The 20,625-nt window shown below is 40.7% G+C and overlaps 2 protein-coding genes across 2 annotated transcripts in view; both read left to right on the forward strand.

The window, feature by feature from the left end:
• LOC126404560 (butyrophilin subfamily 3 member A2-like) overlaps positions 1-12,204 on the forward strand; it is a 14,465-nt gene extending 2,261 nt beyond the window's left edge. The window contains exons 2-6 of the mRNA XM_050067851.1: positions 4,944-5,297; positions 6,885-7,098; positions 8,455-8,522; positions 8,780-8,893; positions 11,579-12,204. Coding sequence (XP_049923808.1) covers positions 4,944-5,297; positions 6,885-7,098; positions 8,455-8,522; positions 8,780-8,893; positions 11,579-12,183 — 1,355 coding nt within the window. The 3' untranslated portion in view covers positions 12,184-12,204. The remainder of the gene's footprint in view (positions 1-4,943; positions 5,298-6,884; positions 7,099-8,454; positions 8,523-8,779; positions 8,894-11,578) is intronic.
• A 2,323-nt stretch (positions 12,205-14,527) lies between these two features.
• Positions 14,528-20,415, forward strand: LOC126404155 (low affinity immunoglobulin gamma Fc region receptor II-like). Its single transcript, XM_050067171.1, has 5 exons — positions 14,528-16,054; positions 16,602-16,868; positions 17,065-17,310; positions 18,124-18,267; positions 19,328-20,415. The coding sequence occupies exons 1-5, from the start codon at positions 16,024-16,026 to the stop codon at positions 19,387-19,389; spliced, it is 750 nt and encodes a 249-aa protein (XP_049923128.1). The 5' UTR covers positions 14,528-16,023; the 3' UTR covers positions 19,390-20,415.
• Positions 20,416-20,625: the final 210 nt, after the last annotated feature.

A 20,625-nucleotide genomic window follows, 5' to 3' on the forward strand; every position in this document is an offset into this window, starting at 1 on the left:
GAAATGTGCGCTCCCCCTTTTCTCGTCCACAAGGAAACAAAAACACAGAGAGCTTGAAAATGGATGCCGAGAGATTAAACTCCGTTTTATCAAACGTGTGCTCAGTCCACAAGATTGTGGAAATGAAGGACTTACAGCGACTTTGTTTAAAACTTTTAACGCAATCAGACTATGTTTACGAGCACAAGAGTTCAGCGAGGCACCAAAGGACCGCCCTGCGGATTTACTATTGGTTCTGCAACGAAGGGAGTTTTTTTAAACTCTGAAATTGTATCTGCCCATGTAAACACAAAATCAGGGAGAAAGACAAGAGCAAAGCGTCTAAAGACTGACTTGTGAGTCTAAATTGATGTTAAACAAAAAATTTGAATAAAAAAAAAAAAAAACACATTTAGTTGAGGTTAGAAAATGCTCATCAGGATGAGTTAGGGTTGGGTCAAGAGGTCAAGACCAAGCGTTAGGTTCATCTTGGACAGTAAGTGGCATAGTTTAAGTTTTTCAGCTGCAGGAATAAGGAAAAGAGATGCATTCTGAACAAGGGAGCACAACTTAAAATTGGGCACTCTAATATCCACACAGGCAGGATGTCACTTACTGAGTACACGACTTAACTTATCAGAACCAATGCTGTTGCATTGGTAGTTTACTTCAGCAAAGGATCTGAATACTTCCCCCACCACTGTAAATTCCTTATTGAGACTCAGTGGGTGTGCCCTGCATGCCAACTAGTTTTTACCTGTATTTAATGAGATGACTCAGTGATGGAGCAGGGGGTTGTTTTTCAGCTCATGTCCAAGGTTTTCTGTCTGCAGGATCTTCTTGTGTAAGTTCATGAACTCAGTCCCCCAATCCCAAATGGATCCCTTACAGACTCACTGACTCAAGCCCTAAGCCCTTACAGACCTAGGACCAATTCCAATTCCAGCTCTGTCCCCTTTAGTCTTCAGGCTGGGCTCTGAGTTCTGAACAGTCAGAAGTTGTTGCAAGGTGTTTTGATAAGACAGGAATAAAGGCTGTTGCAATAATCAAGGTGCACCAAGATGAAAGCATAAACAACAGTTTCTGTATCTATAAAAGTTTAAGTAGATCTTATTTTGGCAACGTCTCTGAGGTGATAAAGACATGACTGGATCGGCTTGGTAACATTCTCTGAGGTGATAAAGACATGACTGGATCGGCTTGGTAACATGCTGTTCAGAACATGAATCGCTATCCAAAATGACACCAATATTTCTTGCAACACACTGTATGTGTTTACCAACATAAATGTAGATGTTTGTATTGTATGTTTATTTATGTTCACACAGTAGGCTTACATAGGCTGCCAGTGTTGTAGACTTGATAAAATCAAGTTTTGACTCGGGCTGTCAAAGTTAACACGTTAATAACGAGTCAATGCAAATTCCTTTTAAGGCCACTAATTTTTATGACACGCGATTAACGCTCGTATCTTCTATAATTATGACCCTTGGCCAACCTGTTTGGGAAATTAGGAAGCGATGCAGCAGTAATGTTGTGCATGGCAAGCAGAAACAAATCTCGGTGAGCAGAAGTGAATAAAGAAAGGCGTCGTTTGAACGGCAAGTTCAGCTTCAAAGCCACACGATTCTCTCAGCAATACCAAAGTTGTTAGCATTTACTGTCCATGTGAATTGAGTTACCATCAGAGTACGTCAGGCTGCTTAAAAAACAGGGATGTTTAGTTAACTTTTACAAGTTGGACACTACATTGTGTTAGTGTTACTGAAGAATGTTACGTTCAGGTCCGTCTGTTGTTGCTTGTTGGGCTCAAGTTTGCCGTGTAATGCTTTCATCATATGTTTTGAGCATGCGAGAATATTCTGGACAGTTTTTTTCATTATTTAGATCGTTCCAATAATAATAAACATTAAGCTTGCATAAAGCAAGTATATTTGTCCACTCCCATGTTGATACGAGTATTAAAAACTTGAAAAATATCTCTTTAAGATACATTTAGTACAGATTATTAATAGCAAGTTAACTATGGACAATCATGCAGTTAATCGAAAGCGATTGACAGCCCGAGTTTTTACTTATGTGGTTAAAGGTATCAGAAAGATTTTACGGAGCCAAACAGCTTGCGTATTGAACTCTTAGGAACAGTTTGTGCATCAAGGCGAGACGGCCCAGGCGAAAAGAGATTTGGGCTATTTTGCTTCCATAACATGTCTTCTTATGGACAGGTGGAAAGAATACGTCCAAAATACACATTAAGGAGTTTATTTGAAATCTGATTTCTGTTTAAAAATGTATACGAAAAGTGCATATTTAATCGGATAATGCCTCATTTCCATATTTACACATAAATTATCAGAAAACTTGTTATACAATAAATAATTATCTTAATATAAGTAATCTGGGAAAGTGTCATGCCATTAGTTAAATTGTGTCATTTGTCACAGAGCTTATTTTCTGCAAGAATCCAGAATCCAGTGGATAAATTCCCGTTTGTTTTTTGTCTAGGGAACGAGGGCGAACATCTGATCATGAAAAATAATTTTTTGCAGGGATGGCCAGTTTGTTTGAGTAACGTCATTATGTACTCTGTGTAATGACACAGTTTAACGACATCATGCATTGGCGTCATCACATAATGAAGCAACTAATCAACCAGCCTGTAACAATGTCCTGTAATTATTACTCGGCAACAGGAATATAAATATAGATAGTACAGGCAGTGAGGACAGTACCATCTATAAAATTCGAATCTATCTCCATCCTAATTTTCTTTTCTCTACTTTTCTTTTTTTGGGTAACAGTCCATAGCAATCTATCACAAAATTAAATGCTTATAAAACAAAAAACTATAAAAACTGTGTATAAGCTATATAAAACAAATCAAGTAAGTGAATAACTTCTTAGTGACTTTGACATTTCAGTCATATACAGGTCTGCAATGATGACTGATGGTAACATGTATGTTGATGTTGTCTTATGTCAAGTCTCTACTTGATCATGTGACCAGACGATATGATACAGGAGCTAGCTCAGGCGCAAAATCTGTCAAGACTGACGAGTTGAGCACATCTGAAGCTCAGCGAGCAGTTGTGCCTTTTAAATATAAAAGCAGCAGTAAGAAAAGACAAGAGAGAAACCAACAGGAGGAAGAAGCAGCAAAGCTCCCTAAATTAGATTAACAGCTGCCAGTGATGTGTGTGCGCCTTATACCTAGTAGCTAGTAGAGATGCACCGATACCACTTTGTCCTTCCCGATACCAATTCCGATCCCTGAACCTTTGGTATCTGCCGATACCGAGTATCGATCTGATACCAGCGCGTAAAATAAAAATGGATGGGATATGAATTGTTGTATGTCTCAACTCCTAAAACTCTATGTAAAATATTAAGAAATAAATACATAATAGTAGAATGAATGCGATAAAACTTTTTTTTATTATTATTATTATCCAGTGTTGACACAGATCAAGTCACAGGTTAAAGTGCAGCCACACAATTTAGTAAAAAAGACATTTTAAAGGCTACAGTAGAATGCTTTTTAAACTCCGCTCCGTTTCCGTTTCGTTTGCCTGTAGCATGCATATGCGTAATGACGTGAGGCATTGCGATACCCGATACCGCATTTTAGGCAGTATCGGAGGCATTTCCGATACTGGTATCGGTATCGGTACAACTCTAGTAGCTAGCTTGCATTAGGGCCCGTCACAACAGCGTGCACTGGGGCCTGTCGTAACTACCTTACGCCACTGGTTGGCAACACTGACCCCCCAACTCAGTCTCTCATGTGTGGCATATTGGAGTCACAGTCGGCACAGCATCTACTTTTCCTGGAGGGTCAATGCCTGGTGATGTTTGGGAAACAAAAAAAAACTAACGCTGCTCTGAAGGGATTCCCAGGACCTGTTTGTCCAATTTGCCACAGTTTCCTACTCCAGGCAAAGATGGCAGCCGCCTGGAGAGCCGCCAGGTGTCACACAGCTGTCCAGCCGGTCTGGACTATTCATTATCATTCATTCATCATCCCACACTGTATCCACTGCCGGTGCTTTGTAGTACATGTACAGTAGTTTTCCATCAGGTGGAATTTTTAATAACCTGCTTGGCATTCAAAGCATGAGGAACCGCTGCGTTAAAATGTTGCACAAGCTTTTGTTTTAGTGTTCCACGTTTGAGACTCCTCTTGTCATTCTGTGGATTAACTGTCTCCTGTTTTCATGGGGAAAGTGTGGGTGTTGTTTTCAGGAGTTCGGATGCTGTTATGACTTGTACATTGACCAAAGAAAGGGCCGAGTCACCAACGTGCTTCCATTAATACTTTCACTCAGCTAGGAGTTGTACATTTGGGAGGGTGAATCATGTCACGCAAACAATTAACACACTTTCACACTCCTGTTGGTCCAGTTCAGGGCAGGAAGAAACAAATTATGTAGGTGTCGTTCAGTTCAGCCACAGGGTGTGTTGAAAGATGAAATGTGGTTTTTAAAAGATAGATAGAGATCGAATATAATAAAAGCAGTGACTCATGACGGATAATTATGTTCAGGGTGGAAACAACACAGTATGATTCAACATTTGTGTCTTTGAGTTGTGACCATATCAACCAAAGAGTCTTTAATTAAAATACATTTTAAAGGCCTCAAAGCTGCAGGGGAATGGAAACTCTGACATGTCTCAGCATTGTACTGCTCCATTTATTTGGTATGCAGCCAGTCCAGTGTAAAGCGACAGCCCGGCAATAAATCTTCCTTCACCAAGTTTTTACTGTTGACTTTGTTGAGATTGATTTTAAAAGTCGTGGCATAAACTTTTCTCTCAGTTTGGAGGTTTTAGTTTGTGGTGCTGTTGAATTGTACTGCACTATACTGAGAGAAGTGTCTGAAGTTTTGTCCTCCTCACTTATGTCAGTAAACAATACTGAATGTGTACAGTCTGTCTTATAATGATTTATTTTTGTGTTTTCCTAGGAGAATCCTCGGTGCATGGGTCACCAAAGACGGCCCTGGCCTTGGCTGGGGAAGACGTCATTCTGCCCTGCAGCTTCAGCAACACTGCCACTCATGACTTTCCAGCAGTGGAGTGGTCTAAGGAAGGTCTGCAGCCAGACAACATCGTCCTCTTGTACCGGGATGGCTGTGAGGATCACGCGATGAAGAACGCCGCCTTCCGGTACAGGACGAGCTTAATCTCCAAAGAACTGAAGAATGGAAACATCTCGTTAAGGATCTCCAATGTCCAGCTGTCTGACGCAGGGACGTACCAGTGCAAGAGGCTGTGGACTGACAAACGCTGGGACGTTACAGCAGTGGAGCTTGTTGTGGGTACGTCCAGTCAAGTGTGTTTATCTACAGCTGCATCGTGGTCTCCTAAAACTTCCCTCAGTCTGTCGTCGAGGAGGGTCCGCTTAAGAATGCAGCACAGGCCTGACAGTTTGAATCATCTGGATGAGCCTGATTCAGCCAATTCCCTCAGGCCCAAAACTGATGCTGATGATTCATTTAGGCCTGAAACTGATCCTGGTGATTCAAACTGATCCTGATGTTTCATCCAGGCCCAAAACTGATGCTGATGATTCATTTAGGCCTGAAACTGATCCTGGTGATTCATTAAGGCCCGAAACTGATCCTGATGATTCATTAAGGCCTGAAACTCGAAACTGATCCTGATGATTCATTAAGGCCTGAAACTGATCCTGGTGATTCAAACTGATCCTGATGTTTCATTTAGGCCCGAAACTGATCCTGATGATTCATTAAGGCCTGAAACTGATCCTGGTGATTCAAACTGATCCTGATGATTCATTTAGGCCCGAAACTGATCCTGGTGTTTCAAACTGATCCTGATGATTCATTTAGGCCCGAAACTGATCCTGATGATTCATTTAGGCCTGAAACTGATCCTGGTGATTCAAACTGGTCCTGATGATTCATTAAGGCCTGAAACTGATCCTGGTGATTCAAACTGGTCCTGATGATTCATTAAGGCCTGAAACTGATCCCGAGGATTCATTTAGGCCCGAAACTGATCCTGGTGAGTCAAACTGATCCTGATGATTTATTAAGGCCCAATACTGATCCTGATGATTAATTTAGGCCCGAAACTGATCCTGATGATTCATTCAGACCTGAGCCTGATTTGGCCAATTCCCTCAAGCCTGAGCCTGACCCTAAAGATTAATCCAGGCCTTAGTGCGATCCCCATAATTCCCTCAGGCCTTAACCTGATCCTGACAATAATTAAGGCCTGAGCCTGATCCTGAGGATTCCTTCAGGCCTAAAACTGATCCTGTTTTTGTGAGGTGTAATATGTAATTTTGATGGGCATTTATTGACGTTTTTTGACATTTTAGGGGTTAAATGATTGATGAGTTAATTCAGCAACATAATATAAATGTTCTAATGAAAATAACACTTAGTTGCATCACACCATGTTGGCAAATATGTTATGGTTACACAGGGCTTGTTGCTAACAAGAAAGAACACCGAGCTGTAATTATAGAATTACTCAGTTTAGGTGTGGATCAAATTCATGAGCTATGTGATCACCTGGGAAAACTTTTCGGTGTGTGTGTCTTAAGCTCCAATTTGTTCTTTAATTAAACAACATTATCCTGATCTCACTAGTTACTGAAACTAAAAATACAACCAAGCGATTCACCCAAACGATGTATCGAAACAAAGACTGACAATAACAGGTGTTACAGATTTACTTTTCCAACATGCTCAACCACAAAGTAAGAATGAGACACTCCTTGCAGTTCTCTGTTGACACTTTTTTTAATCAGACGTTGAACTGATAACTTTATGTCTCACATAAAATGGCTGTAATAAGTATTGTTCCCATTGATATCTGTTAAACGTTTGATGGAACACAAAAAAGGTCACACGTGTCATCCCTGTTATTTATAGATGCAGTTTCCGAGCCAAAACTCTCCGTCACATCAGTTGAAGGTGGAGGCATAACCCTTCAGTGTGAGGCAAAGTGCTGGAAGCCGGAGCCTGAGATCACGTTCCTTGATGATCAGGCAAACGACATCCGTGCCGATGACCCAAGAAGAGATCAAGATGCCACGGGATGTTTCACTGTGAAGCGAAGAGTGACTCTCAAGGATGCTGCCAGCAGGTTCGCATCTCAAGCTTGAATTAATATTCTACAAGAGGCCACTGGGCTCCATCTTTAAACTTCAGAGGTCTTTTATTTTTTTGTAAAACCGAGCCAAGAACATCTGTATGGCTTTTAGTTACGACAGACACCACATTTCAACCTTAGCTGAGCTGGAGTACATAAGTACAGTAAGTTAGTAAGACTAGTGCCACAAATGTTGGCAGAACCATGTGTATGAAAATAAGCTTTTATAATATTAATGATATTATAATGTTGTGGATACTTGATACTATGCAAACAGTCACCAACCGCAAGACTTTTGTTTTTATGCCTACGGGTCGGCAACAGCTGTGACAGGAAGATTTATATTTACTGTTCATCTGTCTCATTCTTGTGTACACAATATCTCTAACGCCTGGAGAGAATTTATTTGAATTTGGAACAAATATCTGCTTTGATTCAAGAATGAACTGATTCGACTTTGATACCTCACATAACACACTGATTTAAAACAAAATTTGACACAGATGCCTGACAGGATGAAATGAAGTGATGACATTTTATATCCCAAAGGTCAGCTTCACTAACTGGGTTTCCATCCTAATGTATCGCAAATTTTAAGCGAATTTTGTGAAAATGCGCAAAAGAAAATGCGAATTCATGCATGTTTCCATTCATTATTGTTTTGCGAGTACTGGAAGTCAGCAGGTCGAGCAGTAGGTGGTGCTTCTCGTGAAAAATGAAAATAAATATGCAAAAGAACACCCGCAGAAGAAGTCCACAACTGATGTAAACAACTACCGCTTCTTTTATTAATTGAAGGAAACATTCAGTTTCGTCGTCGCTCCAGACATATCTCACATTCCCTTCCTCTGCCGCCATTTTTTGACGGTGGACTCAGAAGTAGAAGTAGCCTACGTCACCATTTATTCCCGAAATCTGTTTCCATTGCCAAAAGTCGCATTTTCCTAATATCGATACGCTGACTTTTCCACCCCCTCCTAAAAACTTTTTTGCGATATTTCAGCCTTTTATTCAAATTTCTGGTGTTTCCATTCAAGTGTTTTTTTTCGCAATTGTTGAAAATGCCAATAAAAATAGATGGATGGAAACCCAACTACAGTGACATCATCATGTTCTGAAAAATAGTTTTCTGGCCATTATTCAGCGTTTAAACTAGGGCTGTCCAGAAGACCATTTGTAAGAACATTCCACAGTTAATCGAAACCTCTTCATTAGCATGCAGGTCGCAGAAACATCAGCCATAATAGCTAAAAAAGAAAAGGGATCCTGGGATCAATATTACCTTATTTTATCTTATTACAGGTGTGATTTATAAATCAAACTGGAAACTCTAATGTCTTGTCCTCACAGGGTCACATGCAGAGTTCATCAGCCAAAGACCAACCAGACCAGGACCACACACTTTCCTGTCATACCAGGTAAACTGCAGCTTTAGCCAGTATGGTTAATTAAATGTTTATATCTGACTGTAACACATTTCGATTCTCCCACATTATACGTAGAGCTCTTTGAAATGCATCAAACTCTTGGAAGATTTCATTGACCGTAGTTTGCTGAATTTGCAGGCAGACTGAAACCTGCTCTCTCCTGATAGCACATTGGTCATATTTTATTTATGATATTTACAATATATCAGATCATTTTCATGTCATTGTCTGTTTTATTCTTATTTTAGGCTGGAAGTCCTGCTCTCTAACAACTGCTATTGCTGTGGGAGGGACCATCTTACTTCTGTTAGCTCCGTCGTGTGGGTTAGGTGTCTATTTATGGAGAAGATGTGGCAAATCTGGTAAGTCACTAACCCTGAGACACTGCTGTATTTGGCACAGACACTCACTCCACAGTTAGAAACATTCGGTGAGCTGCTGGTGATCAAAATTCAACTTTAAATTAATCAAAGCTGAATGACCATAGAAGGTTCAAGGTTCAAGTTTTATTAATGTCCCAAAGGGCAATTTAGGTTGCAGCAGCAGGAGGTACAAAATACACAAGACATACAAGAGATACAGACAGGTAGTACAGGTAGTACAGGCAGCATGCGCACAGACTACTGACAGACAGCAGTCACCGAGCAGTAAGCAACAGGACTAAAATAGCTAAAATTAAATTCTGGGCACACAGTGTGCAATAAAGTGCACGAGTGACAGTAAGTTGCACATGTCCCATAAGTGCAATCCCTCTAAGGGGAGATAAAGTGCGCAAGTGACACATTAACTGCACAACAATTACAGTGTAAAGTGCGATCTCTTGAGGAGATCAAAGAAAAGTGCCAGGTACAATGTTAAAAAAATAGGAAACAACAAAGCATACATTCATTAAAACAGCTACACTACTTCCTTCCCTCAGCAGCATTCAATGCTCAAATGGAGGCAGGAATAAATATAAATGTCAGTGAGGGCAGGCGAATAAATATAAATTTGTGTCTGTTTTTAGTGGCCCATGAGGCACACAAGCGAGTGCCAGCAGGCTGACAATAACCGAGTCGTCAGCGTACTTAATGATGAATCTGTTGTTGTGGCGGCTGTTACAGTCATAGAGAATGTACAAGAAGGCAGATAAGATGCAGCCCTGAGGCGAACCAGTAGAGGATGACAAGATGCTGGACAGTGTCCCGTTAACTCTAACTTGTTGAGGTCTGTTTGTCAGAAAATCAAAAATCCAGCCCACCAAACGAGGATCCAAACCAAAATAATCAACTAGTTTTTTTTAACAAGGACATGCGGCTGGGTGGTGTTAAAAGCTGATGAAAAATCAATAAAAAGCAGCCTGGCGTGGTTTTTACTTCTTCTAAATGCTTTAAAGTGGCTGTTGCATCTTGGACTCCCCTTCCAGCCCTGTACGCAAATTGATGAGGGTCTAACAGGCTCTCGGTTTTGACCACAAGCTCTGTCTTAACTAGTCTTTTAAACTGCTTCATAATCAAGGAGGTTAGAGCAACGTGTCTGAAGTCGTTAAGCAGTTTTGGGTTGTTGCTCTTGGCAACAGGCACAATAATGGACTGCTTCCAGAGAGAGGGCACCCTCTGCTGGGTGAGAGATAAATTAAAAATATAGTTAAAAACAGGGCCTAGTTGCTCTGCACAAGTCCTTAGAAGGCGACCACCAGTGTTGTCCGGACCGGGACTTTTCTTACTTGATGACACTCTGTTCGTCAAGAAAGGGATCTAAAGGAGGGGCCAACAGAAGACTGTTTCTGATCTCAGAATATTTATCATTAAAATCGTGGACATCAAATCTGACATAAAAAGAACTGGGCTCTGAGCCAGTTGATGATCAGAAATATAATTGGCCAGCATTACCTTATTTCTGCTTCCCTCTTTCAGCCCTCTGACTGATTTCATGCCCTCCCAGGCTGAGCCCAGCTTATTCGTTCTGAGTTGAGCCTCTATTTATCCTTGTACCTCATTTTTCCAGCCCTGACTTCTCTCTTAATTTCTTTTTGCAGATTGCGCAGTTCTAAGGCGTTCCCCTCCCTAAAGGCTTTATTCTTCTCATTAAGAAGAGTTCTGAGGGACTTTGTTACCCACGGCTTAGAATTGGGATAAACCTTAACATTTTTAGCAGGGATGACAATGCTTTCGCAATATGAAGTCCAACTTGTAACAGCATCTGTCAGCTCATCAATATCCGCAGAGGCTTCAATAAACATGTTCCAGTCAGTAGAATCGAAGAGGCCCTGGAGAGTCAGGCAAGCATCATTGTCATTCCAAAAGAGGTGATGCTCTCTTGAAACCTTTAATGTGAAAGAGATGCAGGAAGTGTGTAGTTTGACCTTTAAGAGCAGCGACAGTCGATGACAGCCAAGTAGAGCAGATCGTATTCTCTGTTCAGGCTCATTCCAGGCTGTTATTACGGTTTTATTTTTCTCTATTTGTTTTTATAATAAGATTATACTCACCATGTAAATTGCTGAGAACTGGGAACGCGGCAGTGTCGTTGGGAGGTGGAGGGGACGTTGGATGACGTGTCACTTCGGCGCAGTGCCTGCAAAACCTGCAGACCACTGTTGTAAACCAGTAAACAACACTGGTTGTTTTTTAGGAAGACCTAGCCGTTTTTAGCCACCAAACATGGGTGTTTTTCAGGGATCTGTGGCTCTCCATCTTGTGAAGATAGTGCCATGAGAAGCTGTCTTTTTTTACTGAGACATTGCTGCATTTCCTGCTGGGATAGTGCCTCATAAAGCGGTCGTTTCTTATGGAGACATCACTGTGTTTCCTGCTGGGAAAGTGGCATGAAATGTCAAAACATGGTCTTTTCCTAACCATAATCAAGTGGTTTTTATGCCTAAACCTAACCACACATTAACCACAGCAAACAGTTTAATGTATCCACAACATAATAATGGGCAAACTAGCCTATTCACAGATTTCAGAAAACGTACTATGCCAACGTTTATTTTGGGCAATTGGGTTGCTAATAGTTGTGCATACTAATGGTGCATTGTGTCTTTTTTTTGTGTGTTCACATAACAGAGGAATCAAAATCGTCAATGTCCAGACAGTCATCAGATGAAAGCACAGTAAGTGGCACCTCTGAAACCAAGGTGTTCCTGAAAAGTGTCAAGGTTGTCAAGGCCAACGACGTGGGAAACCAATCTCAAACCATTGAGATGCTGACAAAACAGGTGGCCGACCTCAAATCAAAGCTTCACGAGAAAGACGAGACCATCCGCCAACTACAGAACAACAACAATCCCCAGCAAACTGCGGCTGTTTGCCAGTACGACCAGCCAACGACTCTCCACGGTCCTCCAGCCTCAACCATCAACAGCCCTCCAAAATCTGGCAACATACCCCGGATCAGCGGGCGGAAACGCGGCATCTTACGGCAAAACAGCTTCTCACTACCCAGCTGCCCAACCACCAAAGCCCGTCGATACAGCTGCCCTATTTTAAACTTCCCAGAGCCCCCCAGCACTACTTCAGCCAGCACTAAAGTGAAAAAGCTCAGCAGTATCGGCCGTTCAATGAGCGATACTTGTGCTCGACCCCGTCCGAAGGTCAAGCTTCAGCGTCAACATTCCTCATCTAATAATCGCTTCTTCCTCCTGGAAAATTTAACAGAAGAGTCAGACTAAACACAAAGCAGGAAAATGAAACTATCTGCATGGCTAGATACTAGTGATGGTCAAATGAAGCCTCATGGCGCTCTCTGTGTTGGAAGAATTGCCATTCCTTGAGCCTTTTTATTTAAACCAAGCCCACCATCTAGTGGGGTCTATATTAGCCTTTATTCGGCCATCGCTAGTAGACACCATGAGCAGTAAGTGCAGTATCTAATTTTTATCATTTTGGTGAACAAACCCGTGTTTTGTACTTCTAGTTAAAACATGGTTGTGTATAAGAAAATCAGCTCTCTCTATCCTTCATACCTGAGCTCAGTTATAAACATAAAACAGGGATGAATTTGAAATCCGTAGGAACTTTAATTTGCTCAGAAGAGATTGAAAAATTACTTCATCAGCTTTTCAGCTAGCTTGCTATTTTATTACAAAAATACAACTCTGTATTTGAAAATACATTTAAACACTTGTTAATTTTAGCTATTTTTTTAGAGGTGCTGCTAGGTGGACTTTGGACAGAGCTATGCTCGCTGTTTCCCTCTGTTTCCAGTCTTCATGCTAAGCTAACTGGGTGCTACATATTTGCCATACAGACATGAGAGTGGTATCAGTCTCATCTAGTTCTGGGTAACAGAGCAAATAAACGTATGCCCCAGATTTCAAACTTTTTGTGTTAGTGGCATCTAGTGGTGTCTCTTGGTTAGAATTCCTTTGGTGTTCATTGTTCGTGAGGTTTTTACTGGGAGCTGGTCTCCTCCTCCCCAAAACAAACAGACCAGTGATTTAAACTGGTAAAAACACTGCAGAAAGCAGTTTTACCTTAAAAAAAAAAAAGTATTTCCTCCAAAATTGCTCATCACAGATGGGCTGCTAACTATAGGGCCAATGCCAATGTTGCTATCTAGAGACAGTGTTTGGTTTGTTCATACCGGGCTACTGCAGAATCAGTGGTGGTACAACATGGCCGACTCCGTGGACAGACACTCGCTCATTTAAAGAAACAAAAACACAATGATTCTTATTGTCATGTAACTGTACACTACAGAAAACATAGCCTACTTGTTGAAATACATTCAGTGAAATTTTGGCATGTATTTTATTCACTTTGAGATTAAATTTCTCCCGTTTTTCCTGCTCAACTGATGCTAAAGTGACCCTTCACAAATGCAGGGCTCAAATCTCCATCTGTAATATAAGTAAATGCTTTTGGTGCGACAACTGAAGAGCCAAACTGGCACACGTCCAGGTTGTTTGACGATTGTCACCACAGAGTTTTAATCCCCAGTTTAATTTATTTGTTGTAGTTTCGCCTTGGTGAAGCATGCAGCACATAACCTTAACTTAAATCATGCATTGCATATTGTAATGTCTACAGCACAATAAAGTATTGACAGCTGGGGTTGTACATATGGAGATTCCTTTATTTAAAACTGCTATGTAATTGTGATAAAGTATTGATTCTCCATTTAATTCCAGATTTTTGTATAAATTATGTAACTTAAATTTTTGTATGAATTTTTTTTTAAGCTGTTCTTTTTAATGTTCACCACTCTTTTAAAATAAAGCACTTTCTTTGTTTAATTTCTGCACTCACTTCATTCACACTACGTCTGGTAACACAAACAGCACCCCCTGGTGGTTTTATTATGGTACTGCAACATCTTTCTGCTCCTGCACTGCATGTTTGATGGTTTCAAACCACCAGCACTCAGTTTTTCAAAGCTTTTCCAAAAGGTTTTATGACCTAAAATAAAATCTAAGAATTGTTGCTCTCAGAATTCAAAGTGACTTCACAATCAGTCAGATTGTGAACGTATTTAGCTGTTGTTGTGTCATATGGTGTCTTTGCTGACGCACGTGTGGGCACATTTTTAATTTACCATTATTGTCTCCACTACGATAACCTACTTTAATTACTAACACCGCACTGTCTATTATTCCTGTTTATAGATTAGAATAAAGCTCTTTTAGAAGACACAACAAGTAATGAGAACAGTGTGGCCTGAATCCCCAGAGACTTCTTGTCACCACTCCACTTGTAAGTAGTGAAGGCAAAATGAAGCCTCATGAACCACTGTCTTTATTTTCTGAAGCCACTAGATGGCACTGTCTGTTCAACAAAGGTTTGAAAACACATTTCATCGCATTCCTTCAGCCTTTATCTTTAAATCAAGAGTGCCATCTGGTGGCAAATGGTTCATGAGGCTTCATTTGACCATCACTACTGTAAGCTCCGCTCAGTGGTTCTGCTCCAAATCAAAACAGATCTTAATATTAATAATACATTTTATTTCTGGGCGCCTTTCATGACACTCAAGGTTGCCTTACAGAGTAAAATACAATAAAATACAAAGTACAAGATAATTAAACATTTTACAACAAACAAACAAACAAATATCAGTTTAAAAAGCAAACAAAACAAACAAACATCTACCCACTCTAAGAGAGAAGGAGAGCCTGAACAGGTGAGTTTTTGGCCTCGATTTAAAGTGTGGTAGTGAATCAATATTTCGGAGGTCAGGGCGGAGTGCATTCCAGAGTTGGGGAGCAGAGCGGCTGAATGCTCTGCCCCCCATGGTAGTGAGGCGAACGGAGGGGACAGTGAGGTGAATAGAAGAGGAGGATCTGAGGATGCGAGCAGGTATGGTGATAAGATCTTCTTCCTTCTTTGCGGCTTTCTGGCAGACTAAACACTAATGCCTCATTTTCACTTATGTATGTGTCCGGAGACATGTCAACAGGAAGTACACTCATATGGGAATCACTGTGGTATCCGATGTGCCTGCAAAACTTCTCCCCTCTGTAATATTTTGATCCAGAATTTGCCAGGATTATAAAAAATTTTAACTTTTGCGGTGGCTTCCAGAGAGGCCGCAACAGTGTGCTAGCTTAGCTAACAGGCTGCTAACTGGCTAACAGGCTATTGTCTTTAATTCAGTTGCCTGTGTTGATTGACAAGTGAGTTTGTTTGATTAAAAACTTGTTAATCTAGTTTTAAGGCATTGTGACCCTGACTAATTTCATTCTGTGAAAATATGGTTACACATTTTATACAGTCGTTCATACGTCTCTTTATTGAAATATGTCACAAAACACGCCGTGCTCCTCGCAGGCCAACATTTTCACTTATTTGTTACCATGTTATATATTGTACATATATATATATTTTCCCGGTAGTGTTACAAGCGAATATTCCAAAGTACTAGATGTTGAATAACGGAAAAATTTGCCTCTCCCCCTTGGCTACCGGTAGTTTCTATAAGGTTTTTAATCCATCTGTAAAGAAATGCACTTCCTAGCACTGGACACTAGAGGCATCATCCATATATTTACAAATCTACAGACACCAGTCACATACATAAGTGGAAACAAGGCGCAATACTGAACTGCATCTATAAATGACAATTCAGTTTACTCATCAAACAGCTCAAACTGACTGGGCAGGTAGTCACTCATACTAGGATGGTAGCCTGTGCCACCCCAGGTCACTGCCTAGACACGGCCCTGGTCTCAGGTTGCTGTTAAATGGGAGTCTTGGAAATGTAGGAGACCTTAAGCTCCAGTTTTTAACTTGCAGCCCCTCAGTTTTTCCCTTTAAAACTGCACTAATAAATATTTCTATGTAAGTGATAAAATGTTAGTGAATGTAGATTGTTTGTTTAGGAAATTCCTGAATTACACTGATAGATTTTAAGGTTTTGTTTGTTGTTTGGAGGAAAGCTGCTCGAAGGTGATGCACACAAGCAGCCTTGACACCTTGCAGAGAGGCAATGAAAGCGAGGGTGGGTTTCTCAGAGAGGAAGTGCAGAGATCAGACTGTTGCCGTGTCCGACCGCCAGTTGTTGGTAGGACAGGATGCAGTTAACACCGTTCTGCCTGGTGCTGTGTGAGTACAAACTGTGACATTTCTTCACTGTGAAGGAAATAATCTGTGATAATAAGATTTTACTGTGTATTGAGTTTAGAAATGTCATTAGTTTATTTTCTCTTTTGGTTGATTGTTTGCATTCTTGTCTTCATTGGTTCATTCTTGTCTCTTGTGCCATTTTTTAATTCCTCTGCATGTCATTTATTCTTCTCTGTTTCAATCTCAATCTGTCGTCATCTTTTGCTGCCTCTCTCCCTCAAACCTTTTTACTTTTCATTCTACCCTCCTTTTACTTACCTTTTCATACTTTTTGGCATTTTTAACACTTTCCTCCAATATTTTGTCACACTTCTCTTCTTTTTGTCCTCTCTCTGCTTCCCTGTTTTTGCTTATGTATCTTTTATCCTCCTTTTCTTTCTCCTTTTGATTTATTTCCTCATTTTCATCTGCCTTTTGACTATTCTTTTGTGATTTCTGTGCCCCATATTCATCCCCACACTTCCTCTTTCCTCCTCTCTCTCATATCTATCTTTCCTTCCTTCCTTGTCTCCTTCCCTCCATGCAGCCTGTCTTCAGGTCAGCCCGGACAGGTCTCAGTACTTCAGGTACGACACCGTCTCTTTGAGCTGCGAGGATCAGTTGAACTCCACTGGCTGGAAGTTGAAGAGGAGAACGGAGGAGGGTGGGATCAGAACCTGCTCCTCCAGCTGGGGCACCTCCTCCTCGGGTTCGACCTGCATCATCAGAAACATTTACCCATCAGACACCGGGGTGTACTGGTGTGAGTCTGAAGACGGCGAGAGAAGTAACGCCGTCAACATCACCGTCTCTGGTACTGCACACAACACTGGAAACTGGTGTTTCATGCCATTTACAGTTAAACTTTAAGCTCCATTTAATAGATGAGACTTAACATCAGAATCCGTGTCTGACATGTTTTCCAACCACAAAGTAAAATGAGTTATATTAGAAATGTAAAAAATAAAAGTCTGGTGAAAGCAAAACATGAGTTTCTTTCTCTCCCAAAGATCGCGCAGTGCTCCTGGAGAGTCCTGCCCTCCCTGTGTTAGACGGAGCTGCTTTCAGTCTGCTTTGTAGAGCCGAGTCGCAATCCTCCCACCACACGTACGATTTCCATAAAGATGGCCGCTCTGTCGGCAGCAGCTCCACAGGAAAGATAACCATTCCCGATGCTTCCAAGTCTGACGAAGGACTCTACACGTGCAGCATCCCTGGAGTTGGGGAATCCTTGGGCAGCTGGGTGGCTGTTAAAGGTGAGATAAATACAGTCGACAGTAACTGATGAAAAGTCTGTCAAATATATATATACATCAGTTCTTCTTCCTCTTCTTTGTCAAAACATGATGCCTACATTACCCAGAATGCCACCTGACCACTAAGTGTGTAAGTACTCCATGACATTGCTGTTGGGTGTGGTCACTGGCACAACACAAAAAAGTTGTGGTGTTAAAAGCCCTGTTTACACTACCTGTTTAAGGCGGAAATACCGTGCCATTATGTCACCTCGCTGTACTGTTTAAAAATATGGTCATTGAACGGTGGGATAGAGTTGTCTCACCTTCGAGTCCTGTTTAAACAGGACAGTCTGCGGGACGGGATCATGGGCTTCATGGGTGTGACGTTTAGACGATGTGTTATGCATGCGACCCACCATGAAAGATAGGAGCTGTTAGCAGTTAGCGGCTAACTCAAAGAAGAAGAATATCTGCTGAAAATGTCAGCAAGATAGGAATACAATGTTGTATTGTTGTTTATAAAGCGCTACTCAGACTGTTATATGTCATACTAGAGGCCAACGCTGATGGGTTACACCTCACACCCATATTGGCTACCTTTTGATTCCACAAAGCCGTAATGCAGAATATAATCACACACTGGAGCAGCATGATGTAAACAGCGCAGGTTTCAAATACTGAAAAACTTTGTTTTTGAGGGTGGAAAGTTATTTGATTTGTCAGGCCTCAAGGATACAAACAAGATATTCATGACTGTGTTTATTTACATGAAAACTGTATGAGTTATTTTGATAATGACCTTGGTTGATGAGACTTAATATATCTTCACAGGTTCTCTTCCGCCTTCATCTTCAGCTCCGACGACAGGTTCCTGTTTAGTCTCTGTTCCCAGGTTGATATGTCACTTATTGGTGGGAACACCTTACCTGGTGTCCACCATCTTACTGGGACTCATTTACAGAGACAGGAACAGAGGTAAGAACTCTCCAACAAATGTCCACCAAGGCATTCTTACTTATACTTTATATGTTAGCGACACAGATCACCCCATAACAACAATACAATGCTTTTAGCTAGCTGTGCTATCAGTTAGCTTGTTTGGTCTCTGAAATATTTTTTTTGTTTTTGATTAACACAACCATCTTGATACATTTAAGGGTGAGTATTTGATAAAACGTATATTTAAAACTCATGTAAGGAAACACGATTAGCTGAAGACACTCTGGTGTCATCTGCATAACTGATGATTTCAGTGACTGTTCACATGGACATAGCCTGTTTAAAGGTTTATATACTATACAATTCTATATAAACCTGTAAACATGTTAGGTGTAATTCAACTGTGACTTACTGAATCTTTGTCGCGATCCTGTCTATCTGTTTGACAACACACCGGCGATATTCTAAGCCCTAAGTAGATACCCTGTTCTTTAAATGGCACGAGACTGAAGTGTAATTTGGTTTGACGTCATTATTTAACCTAATACTGAGTGAATGTCATTTTAGCTGACACAGATGTGGTGGAACTTACTCAGAGTGGTTAGCAGTCAGTGTTTTCTTTGTGTTGGTCAAAGAAATAGGTCAGTTCAGGTCAGGTTAACATGTGCAGCTGTGTTTGTTGCCACTTTTGTGGCCAATTTTATTTCGTTGTCTTTCCAACTCTGTCAGGCAAAGATAACATGTCTCATTGTTTATGGGAAACAACCATCAAACCAGGCTACAGGGCCGCTAAAGCACAGCACATCTTCGTCTGGGAGGTCATTGTTCAGCTCTACATGTTCTTTGTTATAAAAGCACAGTTCTGTGAATATTTAAACAAAGATAGCCATACGTGTGAATCATGCTGCTGTCACGACAGGTTGTGGTTTGAGGTTGCCAACATTACAACGCGATGTGCAAGTGGCTTAACAGTTTGCTCTCAAACGTTACCCAAACATCTTAATCTGAAAAAGCCCTCCGCTGATTGTCACTGATGATATTAAGACATAAATCTCACTGTTATTTTCATAGACACTTTATCTCTTTCTGCTCGCAGCAGCTCGGATGGCCGCAGAGAGAAGAGGCAGCAATGATGTCATCATGGAAATAGTTGTATAGTCCTACATACTGGTAAAAGTGGCAAAGAAATTCAGCTTCAGTTGCACCACAGGACGTCCTGGAGATCTATTTTTACCACTGTCCACCAGTCCAATACCAGCAAAGACTATAGTGACGATTGGAGGAGTTTACAAAGCTTTGTGACGTCTATGAATCCTGATAAACATAAATAATATTTCTATGTTAATTATCTTTCAAACCCAAACCAGACAAATTTAAAGCTGAAAACTGCCTTGTAACATTTACGTTTACATTTATCTGGAGGATCTTGTTTTGAGACAAACAATCACATACAAATTTCGATGTAAATAGAGAACATTAAGGAAACTTTTTCATGTTTTTTCTACATACAGCTCAGTGATTAGCTGTTGGACTGATGGATGTGTTCGGGACACCACATCTGTAATAGACTCCATCTCTCCTTCACTTTCTTCCTTTTGTCTCTTACTTCCTCCAAGTCACTTTCAGGTAGGAGACAAGAGAAACAGAGCACAGCCTCCATCTCAACAGGGTGTTATGACCTCTGATCCTTTTGGCGTGTATTACTCTCAGTACAGTCTTGTTTGGATGAGAGAAGGAACTGAGTAGCTACTGAAGGGTGGATGGATACAAAGCACATAATTCTTGTGTTACCTCACTGTTGAGCGTGAAAAGGAAGTGGAGGGTGATTGTGGTTTGGTTGTTTTCATCATGCAAATATATGAGGTGTGAAGATTTAGTCCAGGTATCTGTTGTTTTGTTTTTTTCCATTTGACATTTTATCTCTGTCCAGAATTTACTCAGACGATGACTGAAAATAGAATTAATCCTTTACTGGATAATGACACAAATAGCTGCTGTAAATCCCCCTTTAGTATTTTGTTCTTCTCTAGCATTGTTATTCATCTGTGATATAAATGCTCACTTTAAATATAAACAGGAAAAGCGCAGACATTTTCGCAGTGAGTTACCCAATCAGCCTTTCCTACCTATGTGGGTCAGTTGTGGTGAGTTTGTTCGTATTCAGAGTACGTCTGTGTTATTTCTTAGAAGTGGAGAGTGGACTTTTCAAACCCACACACCAAGGCCGGGCCAACAGTTGTGCTACAAACATTAATCAAAACTATGATGTAAATTGACTTTTTTTAAAGTGTAAATACAATGAAAACAGGTATATAGTTAAACACGTGTATTTTAGCAGATGTAATTTAATAAAACCATTTATATTTTGTGTTTTGTAATATGACTGGAAACTCT

The sequence above is a fragment of the Epinephelus moara genome, chromosome 17 (assembly GCF_006386435.1).
Source record: "Epinephelus moara isolate mb chromosome 17, YSFRI_EMoa_1.0, whole genome shotgun sequence".
NCBI classification, from domain to species: Eukaryota; Metazoa; Chordata; class Actinopteri; order Perciformes; family Serranidae; genus Epinephelus; species Epinephelus moara.